This window comes from Callithrix jacchus, chromosome 3 (assembly GCF_049354715.1).
Source record: "Callithrix jacchus isolate 240 chromosome 3, calJac240_pri, whole genome shotgun sequence".
In the NCBI taxonomy this organism is placed as follows: domain Eukaryota; kingdom Metazoa; phylum Chordata; class Mammalia; order Primates; family Cebidae; genus Callithrix; species Callithrix jacchus.
Genome location: NC_133504.1, coordinates 47,103,590 through 47,118,066, shown reverse-complemented (window position 1 = coordinate 47,118,066; position 14,477 = coordinate 47,103,590). Strand labels below are relative to the sequence as shown.

Here is a 14,477-nt window from a genome sequence, read left to right as displayed (position 1 = left end):
TGAGATCAGACTGCTGTGTTCGCTGCAAGAATTTGAAGCCAGTGGATCTCAGCTTGCTGGTCTTCATAAAGGTGGGACCCAGTGAGCCATAACACTTGGTTCCCTGGCTTCAGCCCTCATTTTTTAGGGGAATGAGCAGCTCTGTCTTGCTGGTGTTCCAGGTGCCACTGGGGTATGAGAAAAAAAAATGCTGCAGCTAAAACAGCCACCCAGTTTTGTGCTGGAAACCCAGGGTGCTGGTATTGTAGGTACCAGAGGGAATCTCCTGGTCTGTGGGTTGTGAAGACATGGAAAAAGCACAGTATCTAAGCCAGAGTGGCAGAGTGTCAGGAAAAGTTCCTAATGGCTTCCCTTGGCTAGGAGTGGGAGTTCTCTGGCCCCTTGTGCTTCCCAGGTGAGGCAATGCCCCACCCTACTTAGGCTTGCCCTCCTTGGGCTATACCCACTATCTAACCAGACCAATGAGATGAAACAGGTACCTCAGTTGGAAGTGCAGAGATCACCCACCTTCTGTGTTGCTCTCACTAGGAACTGCACACAGAGCTGTTCTTATTCAGCAATGTTCATGGAAAACCATATCAAATCAGTCAGAATGGTGATCATTAAAAAATCAGGAGACAACACATACTAGAGAGGATGTGGAGAAATAGGAGCACTTTTGCACTATTGGTGGGAATGTAAATTAGTTCAACCATTGTGGAAGACAGTGTGGCAATTCCTCAAGGATCTAGAAATAGAAATACCATTTGACCCAGCAATCCCATTACTAGGTATATACCCAAAGGATTATAAATCATTCTATTATAAAGACAGATGCACACTGTATGTACATAATATGTTTATTGTGGTACTGTTCACAATAGCAGACTTGGAACCAACCCAAATTCCCATCACTGATGGACTGAATAAAGAAAATGTGGCACATATACATCGTGGAATACTATGCAGCCATAAAAAAGGATGAGTTCATGTCTTTTGCAGGCACATGGATAAAGCTGGAAACTATCATTCTCAACAAACTGACACAAGAACAGAAAACCAAACACCACATGTTCTCACTCATCATGGGTGTTGAACAATAAGAACACATGGACACAGGTAGGGGAACATCACACACCAAGGCCTGTCAGGAGGGTGGGAGTTTAAGGGAGGAATAGCATTAGGAGAAATACCTAATGTAGATTATGGGGTGATGGATGCAGCAAACCACCATGGCATGTGTACACCTATGTAACAAACCTGCACATTCTGCACATGTACCCCAGAATTTAAAGTATAATTTAATAAAACAATAATAAGGCAATTTAAAAAATAATATGACAACTATTTACAGGGGACTTACACTGTATTAAGTATCATAAGTAATCTTGAGATGATTTAAAGTACATAAGAGGATGTGCTTAAGTTATATGCAAATATATCATTTTCATTTTTTCTTTTTTTTTTTTTACTTATTTGTATATTTTTTATTTCAATAGCTTTAGGGATACAAGTGGTTTTGGGTTATTTGCATGAACTTAATAGTGTTGAAGTCTAGAATTTTAGTATATCCATCACCCAATTAGTATACATTGTACTCAACAGGTAGTTTTTTATTCTTCAGACCTCTCCCACTCTCCTTCCTTCTGAGTATCCAGGGTCCATTATACCACTCTATATGCTTTTGTGTAGCCTTAGCTTAGCTCACACTTATAAAGTAAGAATATTCAGTATTTTATTTTATATTCCTGAGTTACTTAATATAGTGTCCTTCCATTCCATCCAAGTTGCTGCAAAAGACATTATTCTATTCTTTTAAATGGCTAAATAGTATTCCATGGTATAAATATACCATATTTTCTTTTTCCAGTCATCAGTTGATGGCACTTAGGTTGATTCTATATGTTTGCAATTGTGAATTGTGCTATGATAAACATATGCATGCAGGTGTCTTCTTTATAAAATGACATCTTTTCCTTTGAGTAGACACCCAGTAGTAAGACTGCTGGATTGAATGTTAGATCCACTTTTATTTCTTTGAGAAATCAAAGATTATAAAGGTTGTACCAGTTTACATTCCCACCAGCAGTGTATAAGTATTCCCTTTTCACTACATCTGTGCCAATATCTATTGTTTTTTGACTTTTTAATAATGGCCATTCTGGCTAGGGTAATGTGGTGTCTCACTGTGATTTTAATTTACTTTTCCCTGATGATTAGTGATATGGAGAACCCTTCATATGTTTGTAAACCATTTGTATATCTTCTTTTGAAAAATGTCTGTTCATATTGTTTACCAACTTTTAAATGGGATTATTTGGTCTTTTCCTTGCTGATTTGTTCGAGTTCTTCATAGATTCTGGATATTAGCCCTTTGTTGGATGCATAGTTTGCAAACATTTTCTCCCATTCTGTAGATTGTCTGTTTACTCTGTTGATTATTTATTTTGCAGGGCAGTAGTTTTTTAGTTTAATTGGGTCCATTAATTTATTTTTATTTTTCTTGGATTTCCTTTTGAGAACTTACTCATAAATTATTTGCCTAGACCAGTGTCCAGAAAAATTTTTCCTATGTTTTCTTTTAGAATTTCATGGTTTGGATTTCACGTTTGAGTCTTCAATCCATCCTGAGTTAGTTTTTTTTATATATGCCAAGAGATAGGGATCCACTTTCATTCTTCTACATGTGGGTATCCAATTTTCCTAGCACCATTTATTGAATATAGTGTCCTTTCTCTAGCGTATGCTTTCATCTGCTTTGTCAAATATCAGTTGGTGATAAGTATTTGGCTTTATTTCTGAGTTCTCTATTCTGTTCTATGGACCTGTGTTTCTACTTTTATATCAGTACCATGCTGTTTTTGTTACTATAGCTTTGTGGTATTATTTGAAGTTGGGTAATGTGATATCTCCAGACTTTTTCTTTTTGCTTAGGATTGATTTGGTTATATGAGCTCTTTTTTGGTTCCATATGAATTTTAGGTCTGTTTTTTCTAATAAAAAAAAAAGGACTGGTAATTTGATAGGAATTGCATTGAATCTGTGCATTGTTTTGAGTAGTATGGTCATTTTCATGACATTGTTTCTTTCAGTCCATGAGCACAAGATGTTTTTCTATTTATTTCTGTCATTGTGATTTCTTTCATCAGTATTTTATAGTCCTTGTAGAGATCATTCACCTCCTTGGTTAAGTATATTACTGGGTATCTTTTTTCTGTAGCTATTGTAAAAGGGATTGAGTTCATCCAATTCTCACGTTGGTCATTATTGGTGTAGAGCAGTGCTACTGGTTTGTGTATATTAATTTAGTAAACTGAGACTTTACTGAATTCATTGTTCAAATCTAGGACTCTTTAGGAGGAGCCTTTAGGATTTTCTACATATAAGATTGTGTCATCAGCACACGAAGATAGCTCAAATTCCTCTTTTTTAATTTGGATGCTTCTTATTTCTTTCTCTTACCCAATTGCTCTGCCCAGGATTTCCAGTACTATGTTGAATAGAAGTAATTTAAGTGGGCACTCTTCTCTTGTTCTAGTACTTAGGAGGAATGTATTTAACCTTTCCTTGTTCTGTATGTTATTGTCTATGGGTTTATCATACATAGCTTTTATTAATTTGAGGTATATTCTTTATATTCTTAGTTTGTTGAGGATTTTTATTGTAAAAGAAAAAAGTAACTCAAACAAAACAATAAGAACAAATGTTTCAAATGCTTTTTTAGCTTCTGTTGAGATAATCATATGGTTTTTGTCATATGGTTTTTGTTTTCAATTCTGTTTATGCAGTGAATCACATTTATTGACTTGCATATGTTGAACCATCCCTGCAGCCCTGGAATGAAAGCCTCTTAATCACGGTGAATTATCTTTCTGATGTGCTGTTGGATTCAGTTTGCTAGTATTTTATTGAAGATCTTTGCATCTATGTTCATTAGGCATATTGATCTATAGTTTCTTTTTGGTTTTCGGTATGTCCTTTCCTGGCTTTGGTACCAGGGTGATACCAGCTTCATATAAAAAGTTAGGGAGGATTTCCTCTTTTTTGATCTTTTGGAATAACTTCAGTAATTAATAACAATTCTGCTTTGGATGTCTGGTAGAATCTGGCTGTGAATCTGGGCCTGGGCTGTTCAGGATTTCTATTTCTTCCTGATTCAAGCTAGGAGAATTGTATATTTCCAGGAATTTATTTCCCATAGATTCTCTAGTTTGTGTGCATAGAGGTGTTCATAGTAGTCTCAAATGCCTGCTTTTCTGTACTACAGAATTTTAAATAAGGGACTTAAGCCTCTGCCAATTTTGGTATCCATGGAGTTCCGAGAACCAATTCCCCACAGATACCATGGGATGACCATGTATCTGAAATCATTAAAATATAAATTAGGTTTTATAAATATTGTTGATAAAAAACTATTTGCTAAGTTGTCACCACTGTAGGCAAAGGAAAAATCACAGCACAAAGTCATTTTTTCTGATAGATTTCTCCAGTGCCTTTTAGCTATGTAGTCATTTTAAAGCATTATTAAAATTTATTATGCTCTCATTTTATACATAAAGGAAAAGATTTGTGATTTGGAGACCAAGGATCACATAAACACTCTTTCTCTTTCTCTCTCCCTCTCTCTCTTAGATACATACACACACACTCATACACATACATACAGACTCTACTACACCAATAAACATATGCACAGTCACAAACACACACATGCACACTCACACACTCACAACTTCACACACACATATATATTTCTACATTCTTCCAGACTGGGTAAGGAACAACTCCATATCAACCCTAAATATATGTACATGACATGGATATAATGAAATCTTGTTGAACTTAATTATAGCCTATTTTCAAATTTAAATAACTCAAAGTAGACCTAAATATTTTTATTGCTAAGAGAATGCAAATTATGTATTATATGGTACTACATGAATAAGATAATACTATATTATATGCTAACTAAAATTAATATTTAATATTATAAAAATGCTGATTTTTACATGAGATTTCTAATTTCTGATAATTTCAGTAATCTAATTTAAATTTTAATAATTTTTAATTATGATTCAGAAATTATTGGCAGAATGACAATAGAAACTGTTTAAGCAGTACTGTAGAATATCTATACACAGAGAAAATAATTTCATATTTTTCCTGACTTTGCTCCACAAAACTGTTAAGACCGGTTGCCTTGCCAGGAGCTCAGACATGCCCATTCCTCTCCATGCCTGAAAACTAAGTCACCACTCCACGCTTGACATCAAGCCCTGCACTCAGCATCTAGCTCCACCACGTGGTTTCCCCAACGCCCACTTCTGCACTCTGCACCAGAATCTGCACTCAACACTAAACTCTGCACTCGGCACCTAGCCCGCTGTTGGAATACCCCACCAAAATTTAAAAGAAGCCCCACCAAAACCTGCCCAATAGCATTTTGCCCCATCCAGGTCCCACTCCCTCTGGGCAGCCCGCTCACCGAAAATCTCGCCTACCTACCAATAGCAGCTTGCCCCGTCCACGTCCTGTTCCCTCGTAATCAATCAAGACACCCTTACTCGCTAGAAAACCCCACACCTCCTCGGGAAGTTAGGCGCGACTTCTCTAGCCCCCTTTCCCCAGACCATAGAACCTCACCCAGGAGCCGATTAAATTTCTTTATTTCAATAACTGGCCTCTGTTGCCTCATTCAAACCCTTACAAAAACTATGACCATGTATTTACAGGCAAGAACAAAGAAGATATTTACCAGTGATTTTTGATACTATAATTGTTACAGGTATTTTTCAAGTTGATATCCTTGGATCAAATTCAAGGAATGTTTGGCCTACTCTCACATAACATATTCAGTTTATGAAACATAATGCAAGTGAATTTGTCCAAGCTGTCTGAGCAGAAGCTATACACTCTGCAGAGGCAATACACACTTTTCCTTCTAATCTCACAGACTCTAATCAAGTTCTGGAATTAACGCTGCTGATATCTTAGATCATGCTTCCATTTAACCTGAAGTGGATATTGGGAATATGCTTAAAAAATAGATCCAAAGTACAGAGACAATATAAGCTTTTTGAGATAAGAACTTTGAAACATGAATTGCAATTTTAATTCAAATATAAACTCAAAGATCAGCATTTCACAGCTGTCTAGTGAGGCACATGCAAAGGTTCCTAGTAGCATATCTCTGACCTTAACAGAGCCTTTAATAGGATTTTCAGAAGGATTTCTGTCCTCCTTGTGCTCCTGATAAAACCTTTACTTCCCTCTTACATTGTCCACACCCAACACCTTTGACCTCCTGATTGCAAAGTGCTAAAGAGAATAATCCCACAAAAGAGACTATCATTAGAAAGGATTACTCACATACTCTAAATGACCATCAGAACTAGTCTTCTCATTCTTCTTACTGCTTAACTGAATCACCATAGACCTGCCATCTTTCATCCTTCTTTGAACCAGCTCCCAAACTCTTCATTTGCCCTAAGAAACCCAAGACCTTCTATCAGCTAAATTGATATTCTTGCTACCTTCACTACATGTTCCCCCATCTCCTTGTTCTAATAATCCTATTTTCCTAAGGAGACAGCTTTTTCAGCAGCTCTCTCAAGGAATAGCCCTATACCCTAGGGCTTTAGGCAAAGGCAGTTTCTTCCCTGATCCTCACTGACACTTCCCATTTCTCTTCCCTCTAAAAAAAAAGCGGGGAGGATTGCATTTTTTATCAGCACACTGTATTTTCACTTTCACATTTTTCCAAATTATGATTATTTCATCCTTTTTCTTGCTCCTCAAACCCCAATACTTTCAGTCCCATCCCACTCTCAAGTGAAGGCCTCATTTCTAACTTTACTGAAAAAAAATAGAAGTAATCTCACCACCAGCTCTATCAATCCACCTGCCTCTGTGCTCATGCCCCTGCCTTTCTCTTGGGACAACAGATAAGCTGTCCTTGCTCCTTTCTAATGCATTACTCCTTAACTGACATATGACTAATAACATTTCCCACTCCCCTGATTTGGCTCCTAGCTATTTATTTTCTACATCTTATGCTGGATACTCCTTTTCTTGCCCTCTCAGTGTCAGAAATCCTCAGGGCTCAAATCTTGGATATTTTTTCCTAGCTACATTTACTTCCTTGTAATGTAATCTTATCTAAGTCTATGACTGTAAATAATATCTATACCTGTGTTGTCCAGTATGGTAGCCAATTACCATGTGTAGCTATAAGCACTTGAAATGTGGCTAGTCTAATTTAAGTGTTGCTATAAGTAAAAAATACACTGGATTTTGAAGAATTAACATGAAAAACATAAAATATCTCAATTTTTACATTGAGTATTAGAATAATATTTTGGATGTATTAGGTTAAAATAAATAAATTATATATGTTTTTTGTTTGTTTGTTTGTTTTCTGTCTCCTGGCTACAGTGCAATGGCGCAATCTCCGCTCGCTGCAGCCTCCATCTCCTGGGTAGCTGGGATTATAGGTGCCTGCTACCATACCTGGGCTAATTTTTGTATTTTTCAGTAGAAATGGCATTTCACCATGTTGGCCAGGCCAATCTCCTGCCCTCAAATGATCTGCCCGCCTCGGCCTCCTAAAGTGCTGGGATTACAGGTGTGAGCTTCCATGCCTGACCCCAAACATATTATTGAAATTAACTACACCTGTTTCTTTTTACTTTTTAATGTGGCCACTTGAAAATTTTTTATTATATGTGGCTCATGTGGTATGTCTATTGGACAATACTATCTATAAATTAATGACTCCAACCTTTCCCATGAGTCCACACTTACATAATGGACTACCTATTTGACATTTTGATTTGTATCTCTATAGTCTCCTCAAACTTAATATGTCCAAATCCCAATTCTTCATTTCTACCCATTTAAAACACATCTCTCTCTATTCCCCATCTCAGAAAGTAGCAATTCTCATCTTCCAGTTCATCAGGACTAAAGCCTAAGAGGCATCCTTCACGCTCTCTTTCCCACACTCCACACCTACTCTTTCAGCAAGTACTGATAATTCTGCCATCAAAATACTTTTATGACAGTATTTTTTAAAGTGATATTAAAAATGAAGGAGGAGAAAATAAAACAAGCAAGAAAGGAAAACTAATGTGAAAAATTTTTCTGAGTTGGCTATCATTATAAGATACTGGTTGCTTAACAGTCTGGAACCTTCTGAGAAGCTTTAATAGAGTGTTACTGAGACCTTCTGCCCAGCGACAGAAGGAAGGAAGCATTTATCCATTGGCTCTCATCCCCCCTTCCTAGTTGTTTATGTGTCAGCTGAAGCTGGTCCTATGGATGTCTCAAGCCAGGAAGGAGTCCATGAAGTACGGAACAAGGACCAGTCACCCTAGCAGTGGCTGCAGTGCATGGAATAAGAGATGAGCCCAAGTGATGAATGAGAACTGTTTGACATGGCCTACATGCCGTGGTACACTGCAGGAAGCTCAGACCTGTTCAGGAGAGCTGACTGTGTACATCTCCTCCCAACTGCTATAATCAGTGGTACCAAATTGGTAGTTTAAAACTGGCTATGTTTAGAGTATTTGCACCATGTAAATCAGTAAAAGCTACAAACTAGGCCTTCCTCTCTCCTCTCACCAGAGCCAGTTGTTAAACATGTACTAGAACAGCACTAAAAGGTTCTGTTCTTATAGTCTCAGCTTACTCCTCTCCAGCTCATTCTCAGAACTGCAACCACATTAATTATTTTTTTCACTTATTTGAAAGTTCTTCTATATGCTCCCACCTTGGGTCATTGCAAATTATTTTTCAATTGCCTCAAACTCCCCACTCTTTGAGTAATTCCTATGCATCATTTATATTTAAGCTCAAATGTCATTTCCTTTAGGAAGTCTTGCTGACACCCAGTCCAGGTCCAATTTATTTTTTATATACTTTCAATCTGGATATATGTGATTATTAATTTATATCTGTTTCCCTAGCTAGACCACAAGTTCCATGAGGACATAACTTATGTCCATTTTTTCTCCTTTGTATTCTCTGAACTGAGCTTTATATATTCACTGCATATCTGAATTAAGTTTTTTAATCAAGACATGTTAAAAGTACTATTACCACTGTCTCATGAGTGAAACTGCAATAATTTTAAGAATATTGAAAAGTCCTCCTACTTGAAAATGTAGGGAGCCACATTGGGAGGAGAACTCGATATTTTTATGAGTGTGCATCACTTCCAGCTATAATCCACTGAGACAAATCTGTCACAAAGCCCCACCTATTTTCCAAGTACCAAGGAAGAAAACATGTAAGTTTGATGAGCATCTAACCAGTTTCTGCTACAGCCTGTTCTTTTTGGACACTAAATATTCATTCCTTCTTGTTCCTTTACAGAACACACCTTTCCTCTCCCCAAAGAAGACAACCCAAAGTTCCCCCCAGGCACTGCATCCATCTCAGAGAGCAGGACCTCCAGCTGCTGTGTAGTTTTCTCCAACAAGTCCTGATATGGCTCCTTATGGTCCAGTAATATGAAAACCAACTACAGAAAGGATCTTTACCTTTCCCAAAGCATATAACATACAGTAATAGAGCAGATACAGGATAACCTCAGTAAAAACTCCATTAGTGAAAGGGAAGAAAGTAAACACAATAGTCACCAGTACAAAGATGTTACAAAATTCTATTGGAAAGTCACTGAGAAGGCCCCCTAACATGGAGGTGGGGAAGTTCCTTGAATAGACAATGATTTTTCCCTAGGAAGCACTCTCTTCATTTTTTTAGTGGCCTCTGGATCCACTCTCTGAGAAGCCTTTTACTTGTTCCTCAGCCATGTCTTGCTATTACCCAACTTAGAGGTTGTATGGCTTGTTTCAACCACTTCCTGATAAATCTAGATTATCCTACTTTTTGAACATACAATTACATCAAGGTTCATGGTTTCCTTGGGAATATAATTCTCTTAAAAATCTGTTAGACTTTTAAATCTATTTGCTTCCGGTTAATTCTGCATGACAATAACCACATTCAAAGTCATTTTTTAAATATATTGTTCTAAAATCTCCTTCGTATCTTTGTTTTCTTACCCCTTGGATTAGTCTCTCAATAGTGACTGCCATGAGGGTATCTGAGATAATGGGCTGGTGGTAAAAGATGTACTTTTAATATGCTTTTTGCTGCAATGTTAAGTCTTGGTAGATACTTTCTCAAAACCAAGGCCCCAAGTACCTAGTATCTCTCTATGCCCTTTCATTTCTAATTGGAAACTAGCCAGGACTTAGTTCTCAGTTTATCTCATGTTTCTAATAACTTCCTAAAGGCAGCCAGAAACCACCAATGTATGTTAATAATGCATTATCCAACTTACTTACCTAAATCTACAAAGCTCAGTAAGTACATGGTCTAGATTCCAACTTACTGCGGGTGGCAGTTTTTACCATTATGTAAGATGCATCTCCAACCTTCTAGTTTGCTATACCTGGCTTCATGCTGCCACTTAATATAAACCACTAACGCAGCACCACATCTCTTTCCTGTGCCTTATGCTTTACTTTATTGTTGACCAAGTCTAAATAATTCTACCTTTCTAATATCTGTAAAATCTCTCCCCTCAACAGTATCCCCAGTGCTACTACCTTCATTTAAGTTGCCTTTCCTCATGTGAATTACTATCTCCTTATTGGTTTCTATGCCTCTAAAATCCATCACACCTCATCTCTACAGCCAATAAACATGTTAAAATGCAAATGTTATCGCTGCAACTTCTCTTTAAAACATTTCAATGGTTCTCTTAGCTTTTAGGTTCAAGGTTCTTCAGTATTTAGTCTGTTATCTCTAATCCCTCCCCAATCCTCATGTTCCAGTCATGTAAAATCATGTTAATTCTGTCAGTAACATCATAATCACTTTCAGATATCCATTATCAGGTAGATGGTAGGCCCTCTAGCTAGATAAAACTTTCTTTTCTTTTTTGAGTTAATGTTTATTTATCCTTCAAAATTTACCAAAGACTTTAAATTTCCTGGGAATCCATTCCTGACCCCTGAATCTGAATCAAATATCCTCCTATTCATTTTAAAGCAGTAGAGTGTCTTTCTATTATAGTATGAGTCATACTATTATCATTGTCTATTTATCCTCTTTCAATGCCACTGCAAAAACTACATACATCAAATTAGAATTTCCTGTGGGTAAGCAGCATATCTTTTGTCTCTCATAGTTCACATATTAAACAAGAGTTAGGCAAAAAAAATGCATGAGCCCCACAATTTCAGTATGGTAGTGACCCCTCACATCCATCTTCAATCTTCACCTATCTCTCCAGGGCTAGATCTCCTTTTCTAACTTCCTAATGGCTATCTCCACATGTGTGTCTACTTAACACATCTAAAACTGAATTCATTATTTCCCCCTACCCCTTTCCCTACCTGCCCAAAATCTGTTTCTCTTTTTATTGTGGTTCAAATGTTTGTATCTCTCCAAAATTCATGTTGGAATCATTAAGAGGTAGGACCTTTGAGGAAGTGATTAAGCTATGAGGGCTTCACCCTCATAAATGAGAATAATGTCCTTATAAAAGAGGCTTCAGAGAGCTGCTCACCCTTTTTCCCTTCCATCCCTTCCACCATGTGAGAATACAGCTTTTGTCCTCTCCAGAGGACACAGCCTTCAAGGTGCCATCTCGGAAGCAGAAACTGGACCTCTTACAAAACACTGAACCTGCTAGTTAGTACCTTGATCTAGGATTTCCCAGCCTCCATAACTATGAGCAATAAATTTTGTATGTTTAAAAATTATTCAGGCATTTTGTTATAGCAGCAAGAACAGATGAAGACACCCTCTAAATTTCTAAATCAACCTAAGGACTTTTGTCCAGTTTGCCAGTCTAGAAATGTCAATATTTTTATCATCTTCATTTTCATTATACAATCAGTTGATTTTTCAAAAGCCAGTTTATTCATCCTAAAATAATCCACTAATTCTGAATGTACCAAAATGTATTAAAAAGAACACTAGTCTCAAGGACATTAATTGGTACAACGTGAAAAAAATAAAGGTTCTTTGCCCAAATGAACTGGGGGTAGAAAGGTTAAAAACAGTAAACAGATTTCTTTTCTACAGTATTTCCCAGACATTTCAATATATTAATAATCACTATGAATCTCCAATAAGGAATATAATATGCATTTTTAAATGCATCTAACCAAAGAATTCTTTGTTAGGGTCATTGAATCACTCAGGACTAACATTCTGAGGAACATGCTTTGAGAAATGCTGATGGAACAGCCCTTCTCCACACTTTATGCTTCCCTACTGCCCTAATTCAGGGCCTGTCATCTCTCACCTGAACAGCCTCCTCACTTAGCTCTCTGTCATCACTCTCTACAGTCTCTGCTGCCAATTTTATTTTTCTAACAGAAAGATCTGATCATATCTCACCCCTTCCCCCACCTATAGATTTAAAATCACCATTGTCTTTCTATTAAAAATAAGTTCATATTCTAGGTTGACTATTATATTCCCTTCAAACTCTAGCCCTACCCATATTCCAAACTTTATTTCCTACCACATCTCTCCTTTCCCAAAATATATTGTGTTCTTACATCCTTCAGAGCGTTAATGCATTTTGTTCCTACAGCTCAAAATGGCCTTTCCTGTTTCTAACCTGCTTCTCCTGAAAAACCAGTTCTAAAGATATTTCTTCTGATAAATTTTCAGTCTAGCCCTTGGTTGGTTACTCCTCAACGTTTCCATAATGCTTCACACTGACCTCTCTTACAACAACTGTTACACTGTATAGTAAGAAATTACCTTGTGTTTATCCTCACGATTACTCTCTGAGCCTTTTAATTTCTGTTTCTCCAGCTCCTAACTTAGTGCCTGGCACAGAGCAGTCAATCTTTGTTGATTAGGAAAATAGAAATGAGTGCATGAATGAATAAACATATTTAGAAATAACAAAAAAGGAAGAAAATAAGATAAGGCTGTGGAAGCTATACTAGAAATGTATTCTAAGTGGTCAAATATTGAAGCCATTAGTTTCAGGAAAACAATATCACTTTGCTTAAATCAATCTCTAGTTTATACCTTACCATGTTCCTGATAGAGGATAAACCTTTACAATTTATCTTATGGGAAAACTCTATAGCTTCCAAAAATTGTTTTAGGGTTTTGAGGAAACACACTCATGAGTAAGTTGCCTATCCTAGCAATCCTGCTCAAAAACAGAATTCAGGGCTATCGTCCATGGCTGCTTTAGCATCTGTAAAATAAACAGTCTCTGAGGATTTTCACTAGGAAGAAGATCATTTCTGGAAGACATGGCTAACCAGTTTTATTCCCCTAAATTTCTCTTTCCCCTTAGAATGCATTCTTCTCAATTCCTGGTGGTTCCCAGAGATTAGCAGCTCTATTAATCAGACCTCCCTACCTTTCATTGTTAAGATTTAAAATTCAGGGAATTGTTTGAACAAGAAAATTCCATTACAGGCACATAAGAAGCAAACAGTTTTGTCATGGGTTTGCTGAATTTCTTCACTCCACTGAAAACTTACCTTTTTTAATTAGATCTATGGGCCTGCATTTTTCTCTTCTATTAAAAATGTGTGGTTCCTTGAAGGAGATTGATGGTAGGGGTTCCTGAAGATGTCCACTTTTGGAAAGCTCCTTGGGAAAGCAAATCCTTCTTAGCACAGCCCAATGGTCTTGCACCACATCATGTGTTTCCTTTCTGTCAATCTCCAAAGGTATATATTTGCCACATTTCGGTTTTTGGTGTTTCTTTCTAAAAACATTTACAGAAGTACCTTGAACTTTATTCTATGAATAAAATAAAAATAGATGTTGGCAAAATTTTAGTGCGCATTATTTAGTAATGTTACATAATACATTTTATTAATAAGTTCATAAAATTGCATCTCTACTAGAAACATTTTACAAAGTAACTTACTGTATAAGACATCTACTCTAATGTAAAATACAAATGGCAGTAACCAACTAAATCAGATGTTTTTCTATGTCATTCTCCAAAAGTCCTTCGCAACCATAAGGATTATATTCTACTTTGAAAGAAATGTAAATTTTAAAATAGCAACTTTCTCCTCAAAGTGATATTTTTAAATACAGGTTTCAAAGTCCATTGTAAAATAGGAGTTTTTCAAATAGACAATTTAATATAGGAATTAAATTATTTTCAACCATCTTTGAAGAACTTTTGGATAGCCATAAAATGCTAACATCCCTCAAACCTCTTTCTTTGCTGAACCAGAAATAAGTGAACATACATGGAAGTAAGCTCTTAAAAACAGCACATTGGTAATAGAACATATATTTCATATACTTTTAATCATAACTGCTTCCTAATTTTGACTACCTTGAAGGATAGAGGAATAATACAGCTCTGGATCTCTGACAGGTAATTATCCAAACAGCATAATTATTCTACACACAGATAGAACTATAGTTCTTCCCTATGTCCCCAACAACACACATCAAAAAAAGGTTTAGAAAAATTTAAA

General features: G+C 36.6%; 1 protein-coding gene across 3 annotated transcripts in view; it reads right to left on the bottom strand.

The window, feature by feature from the left end:
* Nucleotides 1-14,477, bottom strand: part of IQCM (IQ motif containing M) — a 495,919-nt gene that overhangs the window by 395,621 nt on the left and 85,821 nt on the right. For all 3 annotated transcript variants that reach the window (XM_035292858.3, XM_078367842.1, XM_078367841.1), the window contains exon 4: nt 13,515-13,779. In XM_035292858.3, the coding sequence (XP_035148749.3) occupies nt 13,515-13,779 (265 nt within the window). The remainder of the gene's footprint in view (nt 1-13,514; nt 13,780-14,477) is intronic.